General features: G+C 41.2%; 1 protein-coding gene across 3 annotated transcripts in view; it reads left to right on the forward strand.

The window, feature by feature from the left end:
- Window positions 1-25,404, forward strand: part of tcf12 (transcription factor 12) — an 87,823-nt gene that overhangs the window by 58,955 nt on the left and 3,464 nt on the right. The window contains exons 9-20 of one of the 3 annotated variants that reach the window (XM_084933287.1): window positions 7,807-7,906; window positions 9,164-9,303; window positions 9,821-9,962; window positions 10,154-10,224; window positions 12,741-12,885; window positions 17,663-17,736; window positions 19,321-19,392; window positions 19,877-20,068; window positions 22,476-22,581; window positions 22,686-22,824; window positions 24,088-24,317; window positions 24,765-24,912. In XM_084933287.1, the coding sequence (XP_084789413.1) occupies window positions 7,807-7,906; window positions 9,164-9,303; window positions 9,821-9,962; window positions 10,154-10,224; window positions 12,741-12,885; window positions 17,663-17,736; window positions 19,321-19,392; window positions 19,877-20,068; window positions 22,476-22,581; window positions 22,686-22,824; window positions 24,088-24,317; window positions 24,765-24,907 (1,554 nt within the window). In that variant the 3' untranslated portion in view covers window positions 24,908-24,912. Of the gene's footprint in view, window positions 1-7,806; window positions 7,907-9,163; window positions 9,304-9,820; window positions 9,963-10,153; window positions 10,225-12,740; window positions 12,886-17,662; window positions 17,737-19,320; window positions 19,393-19,876; window positions 20,069-22,475; window positions 22,582-22,673; window positions 22,825-24,087; window positions 24,318-24,764; window positions 24,913-25,404 lie in introns of all 3 variants that reach the window. The other 2 variants (XM_084933278.1, XM_084933295.1) reach the window with 2 other exon arrangements.

Raw genomic sequence — 25,404 nt, forward strand, 5'->3', positions numbered from 1 at the left:
TCCCAGCACTTTTTTACATTTCATGCAAAAAGGAGGTGTCTACTTTCACTTCCCTGAACTCTTCAAGCGGAAAACACAAAGAAGTCAGGATTAACGATGTGGCATCTCATGGGAAAAAGAAATTTAACCCTTCTTAAAAATTAGTTTGTAGTTTAAGATCGGATGGATCCAAAGTCAGTCTCTCTTACTTATAACTGTAGGTGAGGGTTTTTTTCCTCAAATGTTTTTATAGGCTAATGTTTTATAGGCTAATCTTACAAAAAACATCTTACGTGAACAATTGGGACACGTGAACATATAGCTCCTAAATCAACCAAAAATTGCCGTCGTGCTGTGTTCTTGTATAGCATCTGTCTTGTCCTCTCCTTTTTGTCAGAACATCTAAATTTCCATGAAAAGCATCTCTGCTTCTGCTCTCATACAGAAGAATTCAGGATCCGGCCTCACATGGCAAAACTGTGATTGAATGGATCTGCATGAGTAGTGTTCACAGTCTTAACAGTTTTTCCTCGTGTGTGTGTTTCTTCTCCGGGTATGGAGATAAATAATGCAGACGGGCCTCAGTGCTGTCAACCCCAAGTTTCATTTTTGTCCCTCCTCTTCATGCACCCCTACAAAAATCAGTGCCACTCATCTTATTGTTCATACACGTTCGTGTTTAATCTGTCCCCTTCATCCACTTACACTCTGATGCCTTTAACAGTATCAAAGCCTGCAGCTGGCTTTGAAGCATCAATTTCCTAAACAGGTTCAGTAACTCACTTCTTTGCTCTGACTTTTTATACTTTCCTCATATGCAATTCATTGATGCAGCATAATGTATATTGTTAGTTTTATCTTCATATTTTAATGAGATTTCTGCTGCAGTACAGTGTGCTTGTATTGCCGGGAAATTTAATTTTTATAACTGGACTCAATTATACAAGCTCACGGCTCTGTAGCATACGCAGAGGTTATAGTTAAATATAAACATGCAAGCTGTCATACAGTAACTGAGACTTTACAGAGATCATTATTTAATCCTTTTTTAGACATCAAGTGTGCAGTGAACAGGTTTTTGCATTTTCTTTTATAGTTTGTGATAAAATGAACACAGAAACTTTGATGATTTTGTTGATGATCAGTTAGTAGCTGATTCATTGTACACTTTAATAGACTTTAATATGTAAAGAAAACGAAGCTCTTGAGCACTATGTAAGCAAAAAAAAATTTGTAAGTAAGTTTAAATTAATTTATTTAAAAAAAACTTAAAATACATAAAAATAGGGCTAATGAGCCTGTTTTGGGTAATCCCCCATCTGCTGTTTGTTTGGGTCCAGGTCAGCTAACTTTAGAAATTGGCATCACGCTGCCAGAGTCTATAAAAATATTAACCATCACTATCATTGCCAGTGTTACTACTGTCTGGGTAATGCGGGTTTAATGGTCCATGGTAATAAAAAATGGTCTTTTTGATTTAATGCACAGAAACACTGAATTTTGAGTCTCCATTCATGATAAAGCCAGGAGTTTGGGAGGGAGAAGGTTTGAATCCCCTCATGCGCCCCGCACTTAGACCTCCCTAATTAGAACCAGAGCTTCTTACAGGAAGCAATCTTCCTGCCCGATGACATCACCGCTAAATCCATGCGTGAGTTGTGGGGTGACCTCAGCCTGTGGATTTGCTCGGGGTTTTTCAACACCCAAACAAATCCCAAGAAAAGCACCTTGTGATGACTTGAGTGTCTTTAGAGAGGATCGCGTGAACAGGTGGGCGGAGCTGAACCTTCACCTCCCAGCTCAACAGTGACGATTTCCAGCAATATCAAGACTGTGAACTGTGAGTCACGGTCATTCATAAGTTATAAATTAATGAACTCTTTTAGGCATTTTCTCTCCTTCAGAGTCAGCAGTGAGAGAAATTAGTTTGATGTATCCTGAATCAGCCAGAACTGGTGTGTGTGTCTGTGCCCATTTGTCCCTGCTTTCATGTGTTTTCCTCGCAACACTGCGATGTGTGTCTGGACTTGCTTTAAGATCTCTTCAAACACTTCTATCATGACCATTTTCCTTAAAGCATCAACTTGAAACAGTGCCAGATTTAAAGGGGTAACAACATGCAAAGCCAGTGTTTTGGATGAGTTTAAAAGGACCTCTGAGAAGAAAGGGGGATAAATAATAACAGTACTAAAAGCAAAAGCATAATAAAGGCCTAGTTTTCTTAAGGAAGTGGAAGCTTTCATCTTTCTATAACAGTAATGTTCTCAATGAGTCTACAGGCCTGTGTTTAGTCGAGCAAGCTTCGAGTGGCACACATGAAAGGCTCCAGTCAGGCTGTCCAGACCGGTCTCTTGCTAGAATATGGTATCTATTCTCGCCTCCTCCCCTCCTTTCTTCTTCTTCTTCTTTCCTTTACCCCCCCACCCCCACCCCTCCTTCTCCTCCCCCGTGATAAAGGTAATGGGGAGCTGTATGGCTTGCAGTGACAGTAAACCATGGTAAAATGGCTGTCAATGTTTTGCTCCCACCCACCCACCCACCCCTTTAGTTCTCCCCCGTCTGAGGCCCCCAGGGTTTAGGAAATGGAGCATTATTTTCCTGTTTCGACGTCACAAGCCAACCCCTCTGCAGCTGTTGCATGCTTTACAACTCTGTGTTTACAGGGGCTCCAGCTAAAGGTCCCCCTGTGCTAACACCCAAACTCTCACATTTCATAAATCAGCCGTTGTATTGCTGGCTGGATTTTGGATTCATGGATTTAAAAAAAATTTCTTGCAATGTTGAGCCGTCACTCTCTCCACTCTAATGACTCCTTGTTGGGGTGCAAACCATGTGTGGGAACAGGTAAAATGAGCTTCCAGATGGCTTTGCTCTTCCAAAAACCATAATTCACCTCACTGCCTGTAGACTCATTTAATCATCACAAAAACAAAAAGATTAGACGCCCGGGATTAAAACGTGTGGAAGAGAACAGGCTCGCCGCACTTATTTAAAGCCCTCATTTGATCGCCTTTGAATTACACACAATAAAACCCTGCTTAGAACAAAATTATTTTAGTTCCAGTTTGTCGGGGTTCCCCTGCAGAAAATCTGCATTTTTCTATGCCTGGAATTAAAACATTTTTTTTTCTCCTCTCTTTCTAAATCCGCTCACACATTTGTTTTCCGTCCCACCCACTTCCCTTTATCTTTTCTATACCCACCTCCCCGTCGACTCCCTTCCCCCCTCCTCGTCCTCTTCGCCTCAGCACTTAGAGGCTTAAGGGAGGGATGTACCACACGAGCCACTCCCTTCTTACAGCCACCCCTTCCCACAGTGTGGAATGGTACAATCCTGCTTTGCATAAGTTTCCTCTGAGTGGGTCTGTGTGTGTGTGAAGGCCAGTACTGAAAGAATTATTAGTCCCTTTTGAACGGTTTGGATGTATGTCTAGAGAGAAAGCTAGCGTGCCGCTGTACTATACCTTTATCACTTAAATTGTTAAAGCTATAATGTATTGCGCCTACCCTGTCCCTGGAATGGGCAGTAACTCTTTAATGTATTACTACAACGGAAAATCGGTGAGTAGTCTCTCTGGGAATGTGTGTGTGTCTGAGACAGAGGGGAGCTGTATAAAGTGTGGTTGCCTGTGTGTGTATGTATACGAGTGTATCCCTTTGACTGTCAGTCTGATTTTATGTGAAGTTTTTGCACTTAATTGGTTTGAACTTTTAAAGCACTTTGTTCGCCTCCTTGCATGCAAGTGCAAGCGTCCGATGCTCCTCTGCCTCATTTTCCACTGCATCAGTTAAAGCTGTCACACAGTGCAATTAAAACAAGTGACTCAAACCTGCTTTGTACCACGTACAAGTAAATATTCCAGGTTAGACATATTTTAAAAAAGGAGGTTTTGCCCTTTTTTTTCCAAAGCATTTTCCTCTCATGCAGAGAATGAAGCAGAGCAGCAGAAAGTTTTTTGCAGTCTTGAATTATTTTTACTGGCTGCTTGCTTCAACTCCGAGACTGGGTTGAAATAATAACAAGTGGGAGTCTGGGAATGATTAAGGGAAAGAGGCTGCCTGTTGAGGTTAGACTTTCCTGTTTGCAGATTGAGCTCCAAGCACCAGTGTTGCTGTTATTCCATCTGTTTTTGATCACTTTGGCATTCTTGACGCCACAGGGAGCCTAATGTGATTTCTGAACTTTTCTGTAATGACTTCTTTGATTTTTGTTACTCTAAAAAGCTTTTCTCTGTGACTGCTTTTGTGTCAATACATACGTTAATTAAAGTGTGCTGCCCTCGGAACTTTGGAGTTTCCATAGTTTTTGTGTTTGTGTGTGTTTGTGTGTGTGTGTGTGTGTGTGTGTGTGTGTGGACTTGTAGGTGTAAAGACGAGCTATGCTTGAGGTGTTTTACTGTAAAAATCTAGTGGACTGATGAGTCTGTTCAAGGGCAGTCTAACAACGGGTGAAGTAGCTCTGCAGTGCATTTCAGTAATCCTTAAGTAATGATCCTGTCATAAGCAAATTACGCAGACAGATTTCCACCTGTCACTGCACGTGTTGTTTTTGCTGTTAGATAAAAAGGGCATTTGAAAGAGAAATGAAGAGGTTAGCTTTTTTATGGCATTGTATTTAAAAGGTCATGTTACTCATGCTTGTGTTTCAGCTTTCCTCATAACCCATTACGGCATTTCCCTTTTTGTTCTCGCTGCACAAAAGATGACTTTGATCTTTTTCATATTAAGTATTAACAGGCTTGTGTTACATTTGGTGATGGGGAGAAAATTGATAGCATGTGGACGGAACGGGCAAACTTTTATGATCAAAAGCACTTGTTAAATAACCACCAACAACTTTTTTTTCTTTCTTTTTTTTTCTGTTTTGCTTGCAAGGAAAAAGAAGGATGGTGCTCATTCTTTGCACCAACTTCATCCACACTAATTTGTTATAATGCAGAGTTGCATAGCAGGCTCACCATCTGGAGCACTGGGAGAATTCACAGTGGGCCATTGGCTTGTGAGTTGGTGGCACGGTACCAATACAGATGGAGCAGCTCACTGAGCTTTCTTCCGTTGCCTATTAGTGAAAAAGAAAAAATTGAAGCGAAAGCCCTGCAGCGATTTTTTTAGACCCCTTTTTGTTGTTGTTGTTGTTGCTGTTCTGGTGGTGGTTGTTGTTTTGCTTCACAGAAAGCTGTCCTTCACAAGTGGAAGGACATAAAATTAGACCAGAAAATAGCAAAAACGCTAATGTCACAACATGTTTTCTTTAAAGTGCCACATGCCTGTTGTTGTTGTTGTTTTTCTGGTGCAACAGGTTGGATCCTGCTTTCTAGAAGCCTACATGGCACATGTGTTTTCTGCACTGCAGTATGCATGCTTGACTAAATATCCAGGACAAAGTCAGAGTATATGCATAAATGGTACGGCATACTGTGATTAGTCAGCAAAGTTGTGTTGATGCCAAAACCAAATTTTTGTGACATTACTGACTGGAAGGTGTTTTTGTGCTTCTTGACGTTACATTTGGATGTAAGATTTAGCTGTTTAGCAGTTTATATGTTTTTATTAGATATGATATAATAGAATAAACATTATTATTCTCTTCAGATCTATCCATCTCCTTCAGTTGCTTTCTTTGCTTTCTTCTAGTCAAGAATTCAATTCTTTGAGGGCATTTAATGTTTATATTTCACTTAAATGTGAATTCACTGAAATTTTTATTTCTTCACATGCTCATGTAAGCGTTTGGCTTCCACTGCTAACTCTTACAACATCAAAACATCGTGCCACTAAAAGTTGGTCTTTGTGTTGGCTTAGTGTCACGGTTTTATGCATAAAAATACTGAAGCTTTTATTTTCCAAAAAACATTGGCAGATATCGCACACAAATGTCGAACAACGCCCCTCTAAGAGAGCAGACTGAGCTCAGCTTTAGTTTGAAGAGGCATCGATTCTTTCTAAGCCCTGTAAGTGTTTAAGATTTGGACTTGAAACAAAATGCCCCAGAGAGTTGGTTCGATTCCAAGTAAAGACATACCATATAAAACAGGACAAGCCATTAAGAGTGTGTTTGAACTCTTGTCTTTGAGGTTTTTGGCAATTAGACAGACTGATTCTTTCCTTACTTTTATTTATTTTTACATTTCCCTTCCCATCCTGTTATTCTGTGACGTCCTTTGTGGTCGTCGACAGATTTTCTTTCAGCCTTTGATATTTTGATCGGTAAGGCGTGAACTTCAAACGCAGGTACCGCAAGGCTGGGAGGCACATGGAAAGATGTGGAGGATATATTCACCAAAATCAAGTTTCATAGATTATCATTAACTAAAAGTCATTGTTTGCTTTCATAATTTATGATTCATATTCAAATAATTAGTTGTAAATAAAAAAGGTGCCACTGTAAGATTTATCTTTTGTGTTGATTTTATTTAAGAAATAACGGCTGGTGCTCAAATAGCCAGTATAGGCGTGTGCTGGTGTGCTGATCCGTGTGAGTGACGGCTTTTAATTAATGGCCTTGTAAAAGGAAACCCAGGCGGGCCCTCTCCTCCATAGGCCTGGCGGAATGAGGCACCCGGTGTTTGGGATGGTTTATTAATGCTTTGACTGGTTAGCCCAGGGTAAAAAGGACAATTAGCATTATCCGCTGCCATATGCTGCCCATTGAGCGTCTGACAGAGGCGAAAGACAAAGCCCGGGTTCCCGTGTGAGGCTAACCTGAGATCTCTCTGGAACTTACTATCAACCCTGGTCACATGTGTAAGCCAGAAGACCCATGAGGGTTGCACCCCTCCCAGAGCACTTTAATTACACACCCAGACAACAGCGTGCGGGAGACCTGCTCACTCAGCAGAGTCTCGCTTAAGCTGCATTTTGATGTGATGTTCACGTGTATGTGCGAGCGTTTCAGCACGAACACTTTGTTTGCCGTGCATATTTTCCATCAGCACCCCGTCATAAAAGAACTTAAGTAAGTAAACAACCTTTGTGGTCGTCATCACGTCCACGTGCATTAGGAACCAATTTGGAGGAGTGAGCTGTCAACATCTGAGTGTGAAATGAGGCCATTAAACGGCAGGTTTATCTTGCTGAGTGGGGACACAAGCTGGAAATGTGCAGGTGGAATCGAGCTGGCAGGTCTGGCTCTGATTAGTGTTACACGACAGTGGGGTCATCCAGTCCTGTCTGTGGGAGGGAGAATTTGTCCAAAACTTTTTCTCCCTGTTTCCCTCCTTTATGCGCTGCCTCGCTTCCTCGACCTCCATCTGGAGTGGATGAAGTCAGAGACCACATCACTGGTGTTTGGACTCCAGTCTTTTTGATCTCACCGCCCAGATTGGCACACACTCACAGCTGTACAACAGCGTGCTCATTGTGTCTCCTTTCCACTGCTAGCTTGCAGGTAGAAGTATAAAGAAAGCAAAGCAGGCTCTTTTTGTAGCGCTTATTTGATTTCTGCCTCTCTGGGAATGCTGCAGTTTGCCAGGCATTTAGTCTATGCATGTAAGCGGGTGTCATTATACTTCCATTAGAGGTTGAGTTGATCTGAAATGCAAATACTTCTGATAATCCACTCCCCCCGTCATGAGCTTGATTGCTTGCTAGTCATTAGAATGTGTGTATTTATAGTTGTAGGGCTGTTTCTGCAGTGGATGTGTGCGTGTGAGATCACATACTTGTATAGACCCTAATATGATTGTGCTTTGCATTTTTAGGGAGCGTGTTTACTTCCCAGAAACTGATATAAGAGAGCTGAATGAGTTTGAACACCCTCATACCGTGTGTGACAGTCGAGCCTTGGTGTTTCGGTTTCTTCTAATGACGATCATGTTCTCCTGGCAGGTGTACGCACCATCTCCAAACTCAGAAGACTTCAACAGAGATTCACCTTCGTACTCTTCTCCAAAACCCTCCAGCAGTATGTTTGCAAGCACTTTCTTCGGTAGGTTCAAAGCAAAGTCTCCATGTTTTGGATAGAATGACCATCCACTGCTTATTTTTTTTTAATGGCCTTTTATTACACTGGTGTGTGTTGAGTTTGTGCATGATTAACCAGCAAGTATGACAAGGATTAAACGCACTACTGTATATTCCATTCATGCTCGTTCCTCATTATTTAGAGGATAAGCAGGATAAGACCAAGTGAGCATTTTTGAGGGTTTTTGGGTTTTTTGCGATCCCAGCCATTGACCTCTGAGAAACACAGCTAATGTCAAGAAATCTAGCAGCCACCTCATCTCACCAACTCATAAACAAGGACAAGCATCATATTTAACAGCATAAACCAGATGAGTGCATTTTTTCTGCATGGGTCTCAAGCTTTTGCCGACTGTTTAAACTCCCATTAAGTCACAAAAACTTTGAGAACCTCTGGCCTAAATTAAAGTCAGTGTGGTATGTTTTCATCAAGTTATCACCTAGAACATGGATTTGTTCCATTAGTTTGCATTTTTAGTTACCTGAGTGGGTTTGCTCGTTTCAGTTTTGTTTTTATTAGTTTCAGTAGTATTTTGAATTTATTGTTATTATAATGTGGGTGGCTTGTGTCAGAGATCAGATGTTCAATAGAAATTTAACACTTTGTGTCATGCGTCACGAAAAAACATGTGCATCAAAGCCTCCTGGTGTTTGTTAGGTTAATGCATTTGGCCAGACTGACAAAAAATAAAGTGAAAGAAAATTGCCTTCAGTCAATTTTCTAAGCTCACAATGTATTTCAGATGACTGAAGTATTTTGTTTACACCTAGTTTTAGTTTTTTGTTTAGTTTTGTTAACAGTTATAACCTTGGCGGTTATTGTGATCTCCAAAACCACTGAACCAAACATGTTTATATTTAATTTTGTAGTTTATATGTTGCCAGACAGATTGAGTTGTTAGATGTGTGCTCAGTTTTTTTTTCAGTGGGACTGACTCCCACACACACACACACACACACACACACACACACACACACACACACACACACACACACACACACAAAAACGTCTTCTTGTTGCTCTTTAGCGTTTGTGTTATCTCAGCTGTGTTCAAGACAAGGATCGTGTTTCAGTCCCGAGAGGGAAAAAAACCTAAAAAGTGCTCTTTGGATGACCCCCAAATTTTAAGGGTAAAGTTAGGGGGTTAGCCGTCTGTCTAACATGTTGTTTCCTTCAGTTCTAATCCATTGTCTGCTAAAGTGATATGTTTATTGGTTTTAGATGGTACCCACAGTTCGTCTGACCCGTGGAATTCGTCCAATGGCATCAGTCAGGCCGGCTACGGGGGAATACTCGCAGGATCTTCATCTCACATGCCACAGTCAGGAAACTACAGCAGCCTGCACTCACACGACCGTGTGGTAAGCTTCACAGCTCGGCCGGCGGCACTTAGGCTTTATGAATAAGTGATAGATGATTGCTAGTAAGTTTCTGTTTTGCCCTCACGTTTACATGAACGATCCAGTGTGTATTGTTGAACACGCAGGGCAAATAAATTCTGTTGAAGCCCTGGTTTTTGCTCTGCTCTCCCATAGCGCATCTCCCTCAGTCGGAGGGATCTGTGTGTGTCTTGAGTTGTTGTCTGGTTATTATCAGTGAAGACACCGCTGACCCTCTTTGTGTCAGCGTTTGATCTTTTTTCGTCCGCCTGCCTGCTTCACTTGGCAGGGCATCACAGGGAGGCTGCAGATGCTGCCTGCCCTCTCTTTATCTCTGTCCCTCCCCCGCTACACTAACTTTTACTGCGTGACAGCCTGGAAGACGTCAAAGGGCATTTTTAATTTCAAGAATAAATAAATAAGCTCGCTCTTTCTTTCTGTCTCACACAAACACATTTATGATTGAAAATAACACCTATCTTTTTCCCCGATTTTCCAGAATTACCCCGCACACTCAGTCTCTCCAGACATCAATGCCAGTCTTCCTCCCATGTCCAGCTTCCACAGAAGCAACACCAGCACTTCACCATTCGTCACTGCGGCACACACCCCGTCCGTCACCTCGGCCGATGGGATCATGGGTACGTTCTTGTGTTAACAGTTCAGCTACCTGCTCAGATTGGCTAATTACTGACACCGCAGTGTAATCATAGCTGAATGTTCATTCTGTGAAGGCACTGAGTCATGCAGGGGGACAGCTGCTTTGTGCACTGTAACCGCTCCACATTTGTCTGAGTTTGCGATTACAAAGCTTCGCTCTGTGTTTTTGTAGCTGCTGCAAATCGGGGGACTGTCACTGGAAGCTCACAGACTGGAGACGCACTGGGCAAGGCTTTAGCCTCGGTGAGTTACGCTGTTATGTCTATGATGGAAAACGTTGCCTATCAATACTAAGTATTTTCCAAGTAGCGTCAGTGTTGCTTAAGGCATTTTGGTCAAGTTCAAAGAAGTTTTTGCATTTCTAGTCAAGTGTGAAACTCATGTCTGACTTCTTTAAGCCCTCGAGCTCAAATGGTTCTGATTTTTCTGCAAATCAAAGTAAAAATACCCCCCCCTTGTTTTTAAAAAATGTTTTTTTAGTTTTTGTCTCCAAAGAAGGTGACCTCCATAATCATGCAGGGAATTAAATGCTATACTGACCGCTGATTAAAACAGCCCAGAGGACAAGTTTATAGTTGTTTTTTTGTCTTTTGTTTTTTTGGCCTAAGCCTGGATAATTGTGGGCTTAAACTAAGAGTATTCAAGAAAGGCAACTGTACATTAAAAAAATACTCCTAAAGCCAATGGATTACACTTCAGGGACATCCTGTAATGGTTCAGTCCTTTAGATTGTTTATAGTGTTGTGTGTCCGAAGTGGACTCACAGATAAACGTCACCATTTGAATTGCATGACGAAAATGATGACGTACATGTGCATTTATGTAAAAGTTTTTGTGACATAACAGACACTTTTTATCCAAAACTCGTCCCTTGTTTCCTCAGCAACAATATTTGCTGTTTCCATTTACGCACTGGATGTATTTTTGCTTTGGATTTCAAACCTATGATCCTCGATATTTCAACTAAATCTTCAAATGGTGTTTAACATGTTGCATAAACATGAAAGCAGCGTTTTAATTTTACACACAGCACGAGCTGTTCGTTTAAGAGGAATATTTCTTAGGAGTGTGAATCCAAAATATGAGAATTTGGGCATGGTAATAACAAATTAAGTCCTTTATATTTGCAGACTCAATTCTATTAGCATGACAAAGCTGGAGTGAAATGGACACGGTTGGACTAGGGTGGGGGTGGGTGCATGGATCAGGGGTGCACAGGGGAGTTTATAACTGCTGTGGCTCAACTCCATGGGCCCCCCTTTGTAGAGCTTTTGTTCTCGGCCCTTTTAAATTGGCCGTGCTTATTGGCCCAATGCCGCCTGCGGGAGCGTAACTGATGATGAGGCGGAGCTTCATTTATTCCAGTAAAATGAGCCATGTTTCACTTTGAATGCAGTGTTATTAGCCGGTGAGTGAAAAGAATAGAAAGTCATATATTGTCGGGTCAGAAGTCACGGTTATAAACAGCTGTCAAGAAACTAAGAAAAATTTGGAGATTTGTCTTAAGTTTTATTGGTTTCCAACGCAGAGCTAACCGCGCTATTAATCCTCCTTAGTTTTTCACTGAATTGCATGTCTGGGAGTGAAAATGCTGAGCAGAGAGAAGCTCTCTGCTCTCTGAGTGTCGCGGGGCATAAATACTCATTCTTCCCTTCAGACAACGGCCGATCCTCCTCCACATTCAGCGCCACACACTTCAGTGAAGCCTCTATCCTGATACTCCAAGCTGATTGAAAAACTAAAGCCCCGAGATCAAGATTGAATAAGGAGATTATTAATAATGAGTGCATTCTATCATCCCCACAGAAGTTGAACGCTTTCCTTCAAGCTCAATTTGATCTTAACTTGGAGGAGAAATCTCTGTGGATCTGTTGTTTTTTCTCTGCTAATTAGTCAGGATCCACTGTAATACCCTGACTTCTCCGAGGCATGTTCCATTATGGCACAAATATCCTCTTATTAAAGAGGAAAAAAAAAAAAAATCAGGGACGTGTTTGTGCTTTAATCCAGCATTTGTTTAAACAAATGAAATCCCTGTGAAAGTTCTGAAGACATAATCTCCTCGTTCCCTTGTGATTGACATGTCATCCTAAAACTCGGTGACCTCAGCGTGACCTATCAGAGGATGGCACGAAGAAAACTGCCAGTATTGCAGCAATGAAACCAAAGTAATTCCAATGTAACTATTTGTCCTCTTTAAATAGACTATGAGGTTTAAAAAGAAGCAAGAATAAACAACATTTGAATATGACGGGGTTTTGATATATGGCTCAGAGTATAATCTCTGGCTATAGGCTGAATTGTGCCCCTTGAGATTTGCTGTTGTTGGCTTAACGGGGTTTCCAGGTTGGGCGTCTGCACACTGGAAAAACTGGACACCTACAAGCAGAGAGTCTGTATACGAGTGAAAATAAAGTGTGCTCCTTTAAAACAGCCTCGTTTCCTAAAAAGGTTAAAAAACAAATGAAATTTGAGAGTGCGTTTAAAGGATTAATTTAATTGAAAATAGTGCAAAGACCTCATTGAAACATTTGAAACAGAGAAAGTTGGTGGCTTTCTTTTAACAGACTTTGGCTAATTTTCCATTTGATGTTAGGAACTTGATTTGGAAAGCCGGAAAAGCATGTTTACTTTACTGTTTTTATAGAAGGGTGGTGTACATTGGTAAACACGCCCCTGCTTCAAATTCATCTTATTTTTATTTTTTATTTTTTTAATCTATCCTGTCTCTCCTGATGTCTTCCTCTCTGCCTCTGCAGATTTACTCACCTGACCACACTAGCAGTAGTTTTCCATCCAATCCGTCGACACCTGTGGGTTCTCCTTCACCTCTAACAGCCACATCAGGTGCAGCCTCAGCGGGTACCGTGGTGACTGCTGCTGGCACCCCGTCTGGAAGGCCAGGTAGGTCACCAGTCTGTGGATTTTAATCTCATAAACACTGTCTGCACACATATACTAGATACCAGCAGAAACTGCTTCATAAAGGCTTTTTTTTCCCCAGGTAAAGTGCCGGTGACACACTTAGTGGCTATTTCTTTTCCTAGAATAGCCAAGCTAATTATCAGGCTTTCATGAATATGTGCCCTATTTTAACTGTGCAAGTGCAATAACCCACACAAAAAGGCAGGTCTTTAGGCTGTCTCCAGCTGTGCTTTCTGATTCATGTAGTATAAAAAGGCTGGCTGAAACTGAAGTGGGAGGCAAATGAAAGAGTTTGATTAATAAACTGAGTCTTGTTCACTCAGTGTTGTCATCCCTCCTAAACAGCTATGCTAACGACAGGTAGGCTTCTCCAGGAAAGTGTGTTATTGTGTGGACGCTGGAGTTATTGTCACAGCTAATTTTTTCTGCTTTATCTCACATCATTAGCCAAAACATCATACAGTAACTGTGACCGTGTCTGCACCGTCATGCATCTCAGGAATAAAAGAGGAAGTAATGAATTTGAAGGTCTGTATTTTATGTAATAAGATAAGATAAGATAAGATAACCTTTATTAGTCCCACACGTGGGAAATTTGTTTTGTCACAGCAGGAAGTGGACAGTGCAAAAGTTATGAGGCAAAAATTAGGATACAATAAGAATAAATACAGTACACAACTGTACAGAATAGAATAAAATAAAATACTATATACAGTAGAATAAAATAAAATAAATATACAATAAGATAAAAATAGAATACAAATGCTATATACAACTGAGTAAAAATACAACGATGACAGAAAAGATTATTGCACTTAGTGTTATTGCACATGTGTGGATGTGTGTGTTTGATCAGTTAAAGTCTTTATTGTGGAGTCTGACAGCAGTGGGGAGGAAAGACCTGCGAAATCTCTCCGTCCCACACCGTGGGTGCCGCAGTCTCCCACTGAAGGAGCTGCTCAGTGCTGTCACAGTCTGCTGCATGGGGTGGCACAGCACAGCTCTGCTTGTACTGGTCATTGAATATAGGGCCCTGTGACTTCAATTAATTCAATTAATTACTTTTACTCTGTGCTGCATTAGTCGGATTAATTAAAGCCTAAGTAGAGTGAATTGTGAAGAGTTTCCCTAAAACTTAATTTAATACCCCCTTTTAGCTTTAGAGCATCTCTAATCATTTGGTCGTCATTCTCCGTGCTTTATCTGAGTCGGGGCGGTTAATGCCATTTCTACATGAATCCATCCTAAAAGAAAGCTTAGTTTAGTCTGGGATAAGGCTGAACATCCACTGAATTGACAGCCACGATGAGTATTTAAAACTGAAGAAACGCGAAAATGTTCCAAGGAAGTTTAATCTCAAGCAAATAGAAGAGATGCCTCATGCCAGATTTATCTGCTGGCTGTGCTCTTTCTGCGGTCCACGAGCACAAAAGTGACACCATTTATACTGAAAGCATGAAATCTGTGTTACAAGTTTATTCTTCACCTGCATCTGCGTCAGGAGCTTTATTTTTGTGGCTGAGGCAGCCGCTCCGCATTGACTCCCGGTGACATCACAGAGAAGTTTTGGCTCGCAGCTTTTTAGGAGGCGCTTTGCTCGAGCTCGGGAGTTTAAATGAAGCCTTCAGAATTACGTGTAGTTTATTTTTTCTGCTGTCATTTCCTTTAAGTGATAGAAATTTATGGCCAAACTGTGGAATGACTGCGGCTCTTGGGGCGGCGAAGGGTTTAAAAATCTTGTAATGAAAGTATTTGAAGTGGGTTTAAAGTTATTGAAAAGCTTTTCATATTTGCTGAACTGCGTTTATGGCTTATAATAGCAGCTCATACTATTCATTCTACTTTGTAGTAAAACAGTTTCAGGAGTAGATTTATTGTTATATAATCCTGCTTTCCCAGACAAGTGTTTTTGTAGTTAGATTTTTTTTTTTGGGGGGGGGGGGGATGGGACGACCAGTTTCCCTCTGAATTGTAATTATTTTCTGCAACAAATTCAGAGAACAAAAGCAGGAAAGTAGTAAGGAAATCAGGGCGGCCCCATCAAGGGGATCCTGTTTGTAGTACACAGTACTTTTAAGTACCGAAAAAGAGATGTAGACGAAGAAAATGGTCCGTCAGATATGTTGACAGAGGCGGGAGACCAATGGAAAGAGAATGAGAGGGGGGGACAGTAAGGGAAAGCCCAGTGTGTTGTTTTAACGGGCAGTTGTGTCATGTGTGGTAATGGAGTGGCGACAGCTGTCTCTACGTATGCCCCCCTCTTCCTCAGCTGTTGCCCTGCCCCATGGACAGCTGTTCCCCCAGCACACACACACGCATACACACACAGACCAGGCGGCAAAATGCCCCATTTATTCACCAGTGAGTGAAGGAAGGTGGCTGTGACTCAGCTGATCAGAGTGGCGGTGATGTGTCTGTTGACCTATTTCCAGTACAGTGCGCTTCACCTGAAAACTGCAACAATATGACAAGCTGAAAAAAACAGTTCAGTGTTTTATTGAATGAAGAAAATCCATATTATATAGATATATATCTATATAATATATAAAGCACTGCTGCCAAATATGTCATGTGGAATTATGGGGAAAGGATATAGTTTTACTAATTATTCGTCCTTAATGTGCCTCCAGGCTTAGAAAAAGAACGATCCTCTGAAAGTAGCCCAAAATTTGGCTAGTTGTTGATGTAAGTTTCCAAATCCATTCATCATTGGGACTGCACCAATATACAGCACATTACTCAAGGCTGGTTTGTTCAATTAGCCTTCTCTGGTGCACTTGGGGACCAGAGCTTCAGGCTAATTTTTCATAGCCGCCAGCCAGCAGAGGCTTATGTGAAGTTCCTGTCTCACTCACCTGGGAGAAAGCTGAGGCAGAACAGAGACTTTTTCATTTCCTCCTCCAAAGTCACTTTTAATAGTCTGTTAATTAAAGTCGGCTTTCCAAGGCTGTGTGTGAGTGTGTGTGCAGAAACATGAAAACTCATAAGACCACAGAAGAGTAGTTAGACATTTCATTGGGATGATTTAATGGAAGTTCCCTGAGCGTGAAAAGTGTGATTTTTCTAGTGTTTGTCAAAAATATACATCAGCTGCATTTTTACCACTTTTAACCCCTTAAAGCCAAGTGTGTCATATCTACTGCAAGAGGTTTTGAGGCTTCTGCATCATCAGTGTGATTGTTTTTTTTTCCCCCTGAAAAATCTGAAAAAATACATTTTTAAGAAATAATTGCAAAAAAATGTCAAATGTAGCAAATATGATACAAATTAAAACTCACACATGCAAATTAATATACATAAACACAATGTTCTAGAAGTTATTTCATGGTTTAGGCTTTAAAGGATTTAATAGCTAAGTTATTTGTGTACTTGCTCTGACAACATCGGTCTGATTTTGTAAAACTGAGAAATAAAAACGCTGCGTCAGTCTGCTCACAGTTGGGACAACTGCACCCCGCTCAGCACGCTATAGCTTTGAAATGATGTAAATTAAGAATAAAAAATCATCAGCGTTCCTCAGGGCTCCTCTGCCTTTATCATGGGTTTTTCATTGCCGGTTATTTTAGCAAAATGAATTTCTAGAATCATGCGAAATGACTGATAGCAGAAACAAAGTCTCCTTGTGTGAATCACGCAGCAGTGCGCACCATTTGCAAGGATGTGGGCTGGGTTTAGCATCCTAACACTATAATAGACACCAGAAGAGCTTGGAAAGACTACGGACACCCTATCCTACTCTGTAAATAACCTGGAAAGGTTCATTACTGTCAAAGTCCATTAAGGCTATTTGATTGCAGTATAATGCATTGCCTCTTGTTGCACATGGCTGGCACTACTTGGATAATTGCGACTCCGAAAAGGAAAGAAAGAAATGTTGTACTGTAGCTGGAAATGTGATGAGCAGATGTGGATTCCTCTTCTTTAATTTACACCAGATCAAATCAGCTTGATTTGCTTTCCTGTACTGGCCGGTAGATTAAATTTTTGGCTCAGATAAACATGCAAAAACTCACTGTGCCAAAGGTAAATTATAATCTCTCTCCCAGTGCAGAGTGTCTTAGATATCTCTGTATTTAGATCATATGATTAAAATGCACTGGTCTTTATTTAGAGCAGAATTAGATTTGACTTTATGGGACACATTAGTGGAATATTCAGGCTCATATATTTACAGATGTAAATTATATAAAGATGACTAACTTTAGTGCTACCACATCACCAGTCAAAGATGCTTTAAACTGACTAAAAGTTAAAGAAAAAGAAAGCCCATGTAATTATTTCTTTCACCAAAAGCCTGCATGAAGATCAGGTGCTAAAACAGTCAGCAACGGTGCACTTTCGATTACTGGTTCCTGATGTTTTTGCACGTTTCTGGAATAAAATTAAAACATGCGTGAAAACTAGTCCTGAGCGTGATATTTTTCACTGCTCACATTGTTCTCATAGCCATGGTTATTAATGTGCAGATGCAGCGTTCATTTCAGGGTGGAAGTGGGTGTTAGTCAAACCCTGCGCTGGCTCACGTCTCAGGATGCAGTCCAGCCATCAGGAAGTGATGCAGTTAAGCTCTGAAAGATAAAAATACCTCTCATAGAACAACAAGAGACCAGAAAATCAGGATGTCACTGTGTTATGACTGCGTGTTATTGTGTTTGTCAGTGAGCGATTTTTTTGTGTCGGCGCACCAGGATGAGGCTTTTGGCCAAAACTGAATCAGATAAGTGTTAACACTGACCTTCACTTTGTCTCTCCTCAGGTACCAACCAGTGGCCTCGCGCTGGTGGGCAGACCCCCTCCTCCCCAAATTATGAGAACTCCCTTCACTCACTGGTAAGCTCTCTGCCCGCCTCCATCATTCAGTGAGAGGAGGATATGATGGATGCTCGCTTTAGATAAGCTGCCCATGAAGGACTGAGCTAGCATTACAGTGAGATTCCTGTCTGACAAATGTTTTGCTGAGGAAGGTGGGGGTAGAGGGATAACCAAACTGAACAATACCTGTCCCTTGGGGCATGCCATCTGTCCTCCACTCTGTGGGCCGGGTCTGGGATGACAGTTGGGGGATGGGTTTAGTTATGGGGGCTGGTGTGGGGGTGGCAGCTGTTTGCTGAACCTCTTCTCCAGAATTCCTTCGCTGCCATACGACCAGAGCTGAAGATCAGATTTCATGCAGCCCTGCTAACTGATGCACATGTCATGTGTTTACATACTCTACTGGGAGTTTATTCAAGGGATAAACGGACTTAAATAAACTTACTATACAGATCCACAGACATATTTATATGATAAATAAAGACAGTATAATGTTAGGTAATAACCCAGCTGATCCAAGCAATGGGTGAACAAGTGAATTCATAAAACATATGGATCATAAGTGTTAACAAAATGCATTTATGTTTCATGTGTATGAAAGAAAGAAAATATTGACCGATATTGAATTTTTATATCACCAACAATTCAAATTGTATTGGTGTCGAAGTTTAACATGATTATATGTTTCTATGACCTCAAAGAGAAGACCCGCAGAAGTAAAGGATGGAGCTTTTAGCCATGCTGTGATCTTAGAGGGACATAGATTCATCCTGACATCGTCTGCAAAGCTCCTTCATGATCCGTATTCACACGTAACAATGAAAAGACATCCAGGTTTAATATAAAGGATCCAATATCTACCTGGTAGAGATGTTCCTTAAGAATGTCTTGAACCCATACCCGGTTGTTTCTGAATCATTTAGGCTTCTAAGAGGTTAAAAAAAATCAATTGCAGTTTTTTATTGAATGAAAAATGCAGCTGGCAGCCAGTGAAGGAAATTCTCATTTATTCTCAGCAACGTTCAAGAGTGTGTTGAAATAAAATCGTAGATCACGGTCCTCTGGTAGTTACGACAGAACTACTTGGAACATTGGAAAGTCCCAGAGAGCTCTCGGAAATGGTGATGAAGCTCTTTGAGGATTAGATTACAGTCAAAATGACTAATTTTGTTACTGGACTGGGCTGTGAACAGTAGTTATATTCGTTTAAGACAAATTTTTTAAAAACGGCAGACTTTGGTAATCAACAAAACACGCACAGCTGGATGAAATGAACATAAGAAGGCAAAGCAATAAGGCACATAAGACAACAACATTATTTATCCCAGCACATAAAGTCAGTGTAAAGTTTTAAACTTGTGGCGATGCAGAAAATGTGACAAGTGCTGTAGTAGGGGTCTGTAAATACGCAAACAGCGAACCATTTTTATCTTTACAAAGTGAGTCGTCAGCAGCTGTGTGCTTCTTTCTAAATCCTGCCTCTTTCTCTCTATGTGCTTTCACAAAACAAAAAAACAGTCTTTACCCACAGCGTGTTTGTAGTATTTATAGATTCTGATCTTTTTTTCTTAATTCTCTCTTATTCTTATTTGACTTTGCCAGAAAAACAGAGTTCATCAGCAGTTACATGAGCATCTCCAGGATGCCATGTCTTTCTTAAAGGATGTCTGCGAGGTACTCTTCAGATAGACTCTTTTTTTTTTACCCATTGCGTGTTCCATACATCGTTTTGTTTTCTTGCACAAGTTCGACTACATTCTTCACAGTGAAATGCACTTTCATTTATTACTACTTCTGTCGCCTTATTGTCATGTTATGTTGTTGTCGTTTTTTTTGTTTTTGTTTTTTTCTGCAGCCATGCCAGCTTGTAGTAATCAGCTTAGGTTCAGATGACAATGAAATTAAGTGGCTGTAGTGCCTCTGTTCATTTGAAAAACAAATGAGAACATATCCTGACTTCCACAACTCAAGCTGAAATGGCTCATTTGATCTTGCATTTGAATTGCCTTCTTTATCTTGTGTTGGTTTTTTTTCTCACCATACAATCAGCATTTTCAATTTTTGTCCTAATGTGCTTATACTAAGCTGCTCTGTCCTTCTTTTCCTCCCTTCTTTCTCTCCCCAACCCTTCATTTCTCAATCCCTTTGGTCCTCCCAGTCTCGAATGGAGGATCGCCTGGACAGATTGGATGACGCAATCCTTGTTCTGAGGAACCACGCAGTGGGCTCCACCGCCAGTCTGCCCAGCGACATACACAGTCTGCTGGGACAGGCACAAAATGGGCCAATAACAGCCATTGGACCAAATTTTCCTGCCTCTGCATTGGTTCCAAGTCGGACTGCAGCGATGGTACGATAACTTCATATAAGTATTTATTTATTACTGTACGGTATTTTTCAAACTACACCACATAAAACACCTTGGCCACCTGGTCAAAAAAAGGAGAGCTTTGAGACATTTTCCGCAGACGAACAGTTGAATTTATACCGGCATATTTTCCATAAGTGTAATGGCTGGCCGTAGGATCACCCTCCTCTTGAGAGCGGCTGTATACACAAGTTTGAGAGAGAAATGAAGAAAACAGGCACAAAGAAGTAAAGTTGCGCTATGGCGTAGGACGTGTTTGTACGTTGCAATCCTTCTAGAGTTAAACTCGAAGCCCCTTGAGAACTGGGGAAATGCCGGTCTCGGTGTAAATCATGACGTGTTCGCCCAGCCTCCTTCCGAGGTATTTGATTGTACAGAGCCAGGAGATTTGAACACATCTGCAGTGGAAATTAAAATGGGATGACTCGTCCAACTGTTATCTGGAGGTGTTTGGAAAAAGTTTGACACACACACAAACTTAAAAAGAAAAAGATCAAATTGATTTGAATGTGGGAAGAAGTTTAGATTACTTTTTTCTCTGAGATAAATGATGGAAGGAAAAGTTAGACAGTGATGAGATTTTGTATCTAATAAGCCAGTGATTAGCTGTAAATGTGGTGTTGCTTTTAAATTCAGACCTAAAATTAATATTCTTGTTTAGATTACTGTTATACAGAAAGGCCAAAAGGCTCCTTTTGTGTGTAAATTGATTATTAATTAATTAGTTTAATTTTTTTTTTCTATAAAACAAGCACGTATTGTGAGTAAAGTGTTTTGGTAAGGTTGTACTTTGATGCAGCATGAAGAAAGAATGAAAAGATGCATTTCTGAGTGCAAACTGACATTTTAGTGCTCAGTCTGCACTTTTTGTTTTCGTGTCTTGATCATTGCAGTGGAGCTGTTGTGCAGAAATTCATTTATTTTCAAAGCAGTTTAGTTTTTTTCTTTGTTTTAAGGCGGTATTTTTCCTGTCGATGGTTGTTTTCACTCGTACGCGGAGGCTGCTGGGTAGCTCGCTTTGTCCCTTAACAAGAATTTTACTGTGGTTGTCAGAAGAGCTCAGTTTGATGTATTTGTTACAGAGAGCTGGGTTGTGGCAGTGATGTTGACCGACTGCGACTGTGAGATAGAACATACTGTGTCTGCACTAACACAGCACTTCCTGTGTGGGAAGAGGTCCCTTCAGACAGGGCTCAACAGCCTCGACACGGCACAGCCACAGGCTTTTTACTCTGGCTGTCACCCCGCCCTCTACCCTCTTCCACCCCTTTTCATCACTTCTTTTTAACAACCCAGGAAATCTGAATCGTTGGAAACGTGTGTCTGAACCCGCAGCCTCCACCCAAATAGAGGTCCTCAGCTGTATGGTAATCAGGCCCAGCCATGAAAATGGCAGCGTTCTTTTCTTGCCAGAGCCCCAGCCTCACTCCTCCTCCTCCAGACAAAGAGTTGTTTGGACACCTGTTGAGAGCACAGCAAAGATTAGCGTAGCGCTGGGGAAGGGGAGGATCTCGGAGCGGTGGGGTTAACAGAGGCCAACAGTGACTGGGGATCACATTCCAGAGGAAAAGAGGGAGATGCTCTCCACCCTTAGTGATGATTTCTCCGCCTTTCCTCAGTCCTTGAAAAAGGAAATCAAATGGCTCTAGAGCATGTGGTAAAGGAGGGGCTTTGTGGTACAACGTGGTGGGAGTTGACCATTTCTATGTTATGAATGTGAACAAAATAACAAGGAGATAGTCAGACATTGGAGTGGGTTTAGCTTGACTTCTTTTGAAACTGAACACAGAAGGATTATTCTTCTCGTAGACATGAGGAACAGACGGGTCCTCAGTTGTGGTTACAGAGCGGGCAGTCTGAGAATGTCGCTGCTGCGAGCAGTAACACAAAATGTAACAGTGACAGAGACAAATGAGGAGGCTATATATGGACCTTTAAGTATGGCTAAATATTGTGGCACAGGTGTTTTTTTTTAAATTTGTGTTTATTTTCTATTTCCTACCCTTGATTATGCATTATAACGCTGCTGTGGAGCAAATCTCCAAAGTACCCACAGGTGTTGGTAATGACTGACTTGAATGGTGATTAAACCCAGAACTTGTCCCATGCTGTGACTACAGGTTTTAATAAACACTGCTACAGACAGCATCTAATCTAATGTATATATACATATATAAAAGCATCTTTTTTTTATGACCCAACCAGTGTAGAGTGCTCACCAAAATGTGCAAATCAGTATAACTAAGGTTGCTCTTTTTCTTTAAAACTGTGGGATTTTCCATTTTAGGCTTTTCTCCTGCTCAAAAGTGTTGTTTCATTTTTATGAACAGTCTCCGGTGAGTGTGTGGCTGTTTCCTTTCTTCACGTGACCTTCCTGTCTGTGTTGCAGCAGGGTGGTGACGATGCTGCCAGCCTGAACAACAGCCACGGAGGCCTGCCCAGCGCCGGCTCGACATCCAGCACAGAACTCAATCACCAAGTGGAAACGTTCAGAGGTCAGCTCCACCACGGCGCCCCGCTCCACGATATCCACACGATTCGGTTTACGTATGATGTCTTACCTCCACATTTCTGTTACTAATAACAGGTCTTACTTCAGGCCTTCCAGCAACCCTGGAGCTGAAGGTGGAGAAACAGGACAAGGATGAGATGCTCGACAGCATCTCCACCGATAACAAGTCAGATGACGAGAGTGACAGAAGAGATATGAAGACACCCAGAGCAGGCCCACGCACAAGGTAAGAGGACCTTTCGATACGAAAACGTGTGAAACATTCTTCAGAAGTGAAAATAAGCTCTATGGCATGCTTTGAGATGGTAGAAACATGGAATAAGGCTGGAAAGGTTGTCTTTCATATGTGACAGGTAGTGGAAAATCTGATACATATCGTATTAACCTTTACTGTCATTATTTGATTTAAAATAGGCATGTCAACAAATGGGAACAAGAGCTGGGTAAAGAAATTCCAGAGGAGATGTGGAGAATACTGGATTCGGTGCTTTTTAACACCCCAAATTACAAGCAAACAGATAAATGTGAAACAGCCCTGCTGGAGATTATGGAACCAAACCATACTCACATGTTTTGGACATTCGGAAAAATAAAACCCCTTTTGGATAGTATTCATTCAGCGCTTGCTGAAATGTTTGGCTATACAATCCCATGATCATTTCAGATCCTATACTTGGATCACCTTAAAGGAAACATGCATCCAAAGACCAATACCTCTTTAACATTGACCTAGCACTGGCTAACGATCAAAACACTAAGCTACAGACAATGGGTGATTGTTGTTGTGATGGTAAACTCAAATACAGACTGAAAATGAAAGAATATTTCTAAAAATCTGGGACAAACGGTTGTTATACAAAGTGAAGAAAAGTCAAAAGTAACAGAAATTATTAAAAGAGGCAGATTTGCACCGACACACTAACACTGGCACTGTTCAGATGTTCATGTGCTTGTTTTATATGTTTCCATGTGGCTACTTTTCAGCTTTATTTTGCGTTAGCTTAGCCACCATGTGTAGTCATTTTATATGTATAAATGAAGCAAATAAAATTCAGTTTTTTATCAGTTTGGTTCCTATGAATGGCACATTCACTTTCACATTAGACAAGTGAATACACTTCATTCATTTCCTCAGAAAGCCTGCAACCAAGTTAAAGCCGGGTGTCTGATAACGGCCGGGACACAAACAAACAGAGACCTCCCCCAAGTCGAGGGTGGGAGGGATAACCAGTCCAATCTTTTGTCTTATTAACACATGCTTAAGAAACAACAGATTTCACTTGACGCTGAGAAGCTCCGCCTTCTCAGCGTCAAGTAAAATCGTTGTGGTAAAAACTCATGGATGTTAAATGAATTAAATTTTCTTCCTTTATGTTTACAGTTCATGGTTTAATCACTGTTATGTCAGATTAATGGTTTGAAGACCATCCTATCATTGGTGCAGATGACTGAATGTTGGCTGCGGGTTGATTTCTTCTCTCTGCTGCAGCATCACCGAAGACGAGGATCTGAATCCCGAGCAGAAGGCTGAACGGGAGCGCGAGAGGAGGATGGCTAACAACGCTCGCGAACGCCTGAGGGTGCGAGACATCAACGAGGCTTTCAAAGAGCTGGGTCGCATGTGCCAGCTGCACCTGAAAAGCGAGAAGCCCCAGACTAAACTGCTCATCCTCCATCAGGCTGTGGCTGTCATACTTAGCTTGGAGCAGCAAGTCAGAGGTCAGTGTTGCAGCGCTGCTGCGGCAATTAACTGAAATGCTACATCACATCAAATCACTGCTGACTCTTAAAAACAACGTGTGTTTTCATGCAGCGTTCCTGCAGGTGGTAATTTAATTTCACTGTCACATCCAGAGCAGATACATGTGGAGTTGGAAAGGAAAAAATAGGGAATGTTTCTCCTCATGGAGCTGCCAGAGTATCACAGACAGTAAAGAAAATGCAGGGTGTTTATTCAGCTCAGATGTTTCCCTGCAGTGCTGCATTTAGAGGTACTAAAATGAGTAATGATGAAAGATTTGAGGCGAAAAACAAACAAAGTAACGCCCTTTTATAACACCCTTTAAGCTTCGGTCTCGCTCTAAAATTTTATCTTAATTTTATTTTAAAAAAAAGCTTTGACATGTGTTTAATTAAAGTGTAATCTGTGTTTCTGTGAACTCACAGAGAGAAATCTGAACCCCAAAGCAGCCTGCCTTAAGAGAAGGGAGGAAGAAAAAGTGTCTGGGGGCTCCAGTGATGCCCAGCCAGCCCACACAGGAGTCCATCCAGGCCTGACCGACACATCCAACCCCATGGGCCACCTCTGAGACAGGTACTCTCACCTCTAATTGAGCGACACACACTGATGGTTTTCTCTAATAACTGAATAATCGGTCATCTCATGACAGCATATTTTCTTTTTCTTTCTGCACTTTGATAACATGATAATTGCGGTCATCCTGTGTGTTTTCCTGGTTTAACTGATGTTTAGTTGATTACACAGGTCAGCATGATTGAATCATATTGACGCAGCATGTTTAAACCCAGCTAAAGTCCACAATCTTCATTTTTTACTTATGTTTCCTAAAATAAAATTTTTAACTTGAAGATGTCAAACTGTGAAATTCTTTCAATCGTTGTTATTTAAAAAGATGCAGATGGATGGAATATTCACTAAATTATTAAAATTTTAATAAAATCTCTGCTAAGGTTACCAGAAACCATCAATCAGTCACATTTCATGAGAGTTAAAGTTGCCAGCCATCACTAAGAGGACAAATTTTGCTGGCTGACTGGTCATGCGTGGCTGTGCTGAGCGGGGTTT

This window comes from Perissodus microlepis, chromosome 1, assembly GCF_051167445.1.
Source record: "Perissodus microlepis isolate ML-2025 ecotype Zambia chromosome 1, ASM5116744v1, whole genome shotgun sequence".
NCBI lineage: Eukaryota > Metazoa > Chordata > Actinopteri > Cichliformes > Cichlidae > Perissodus > Perissodus microlepis.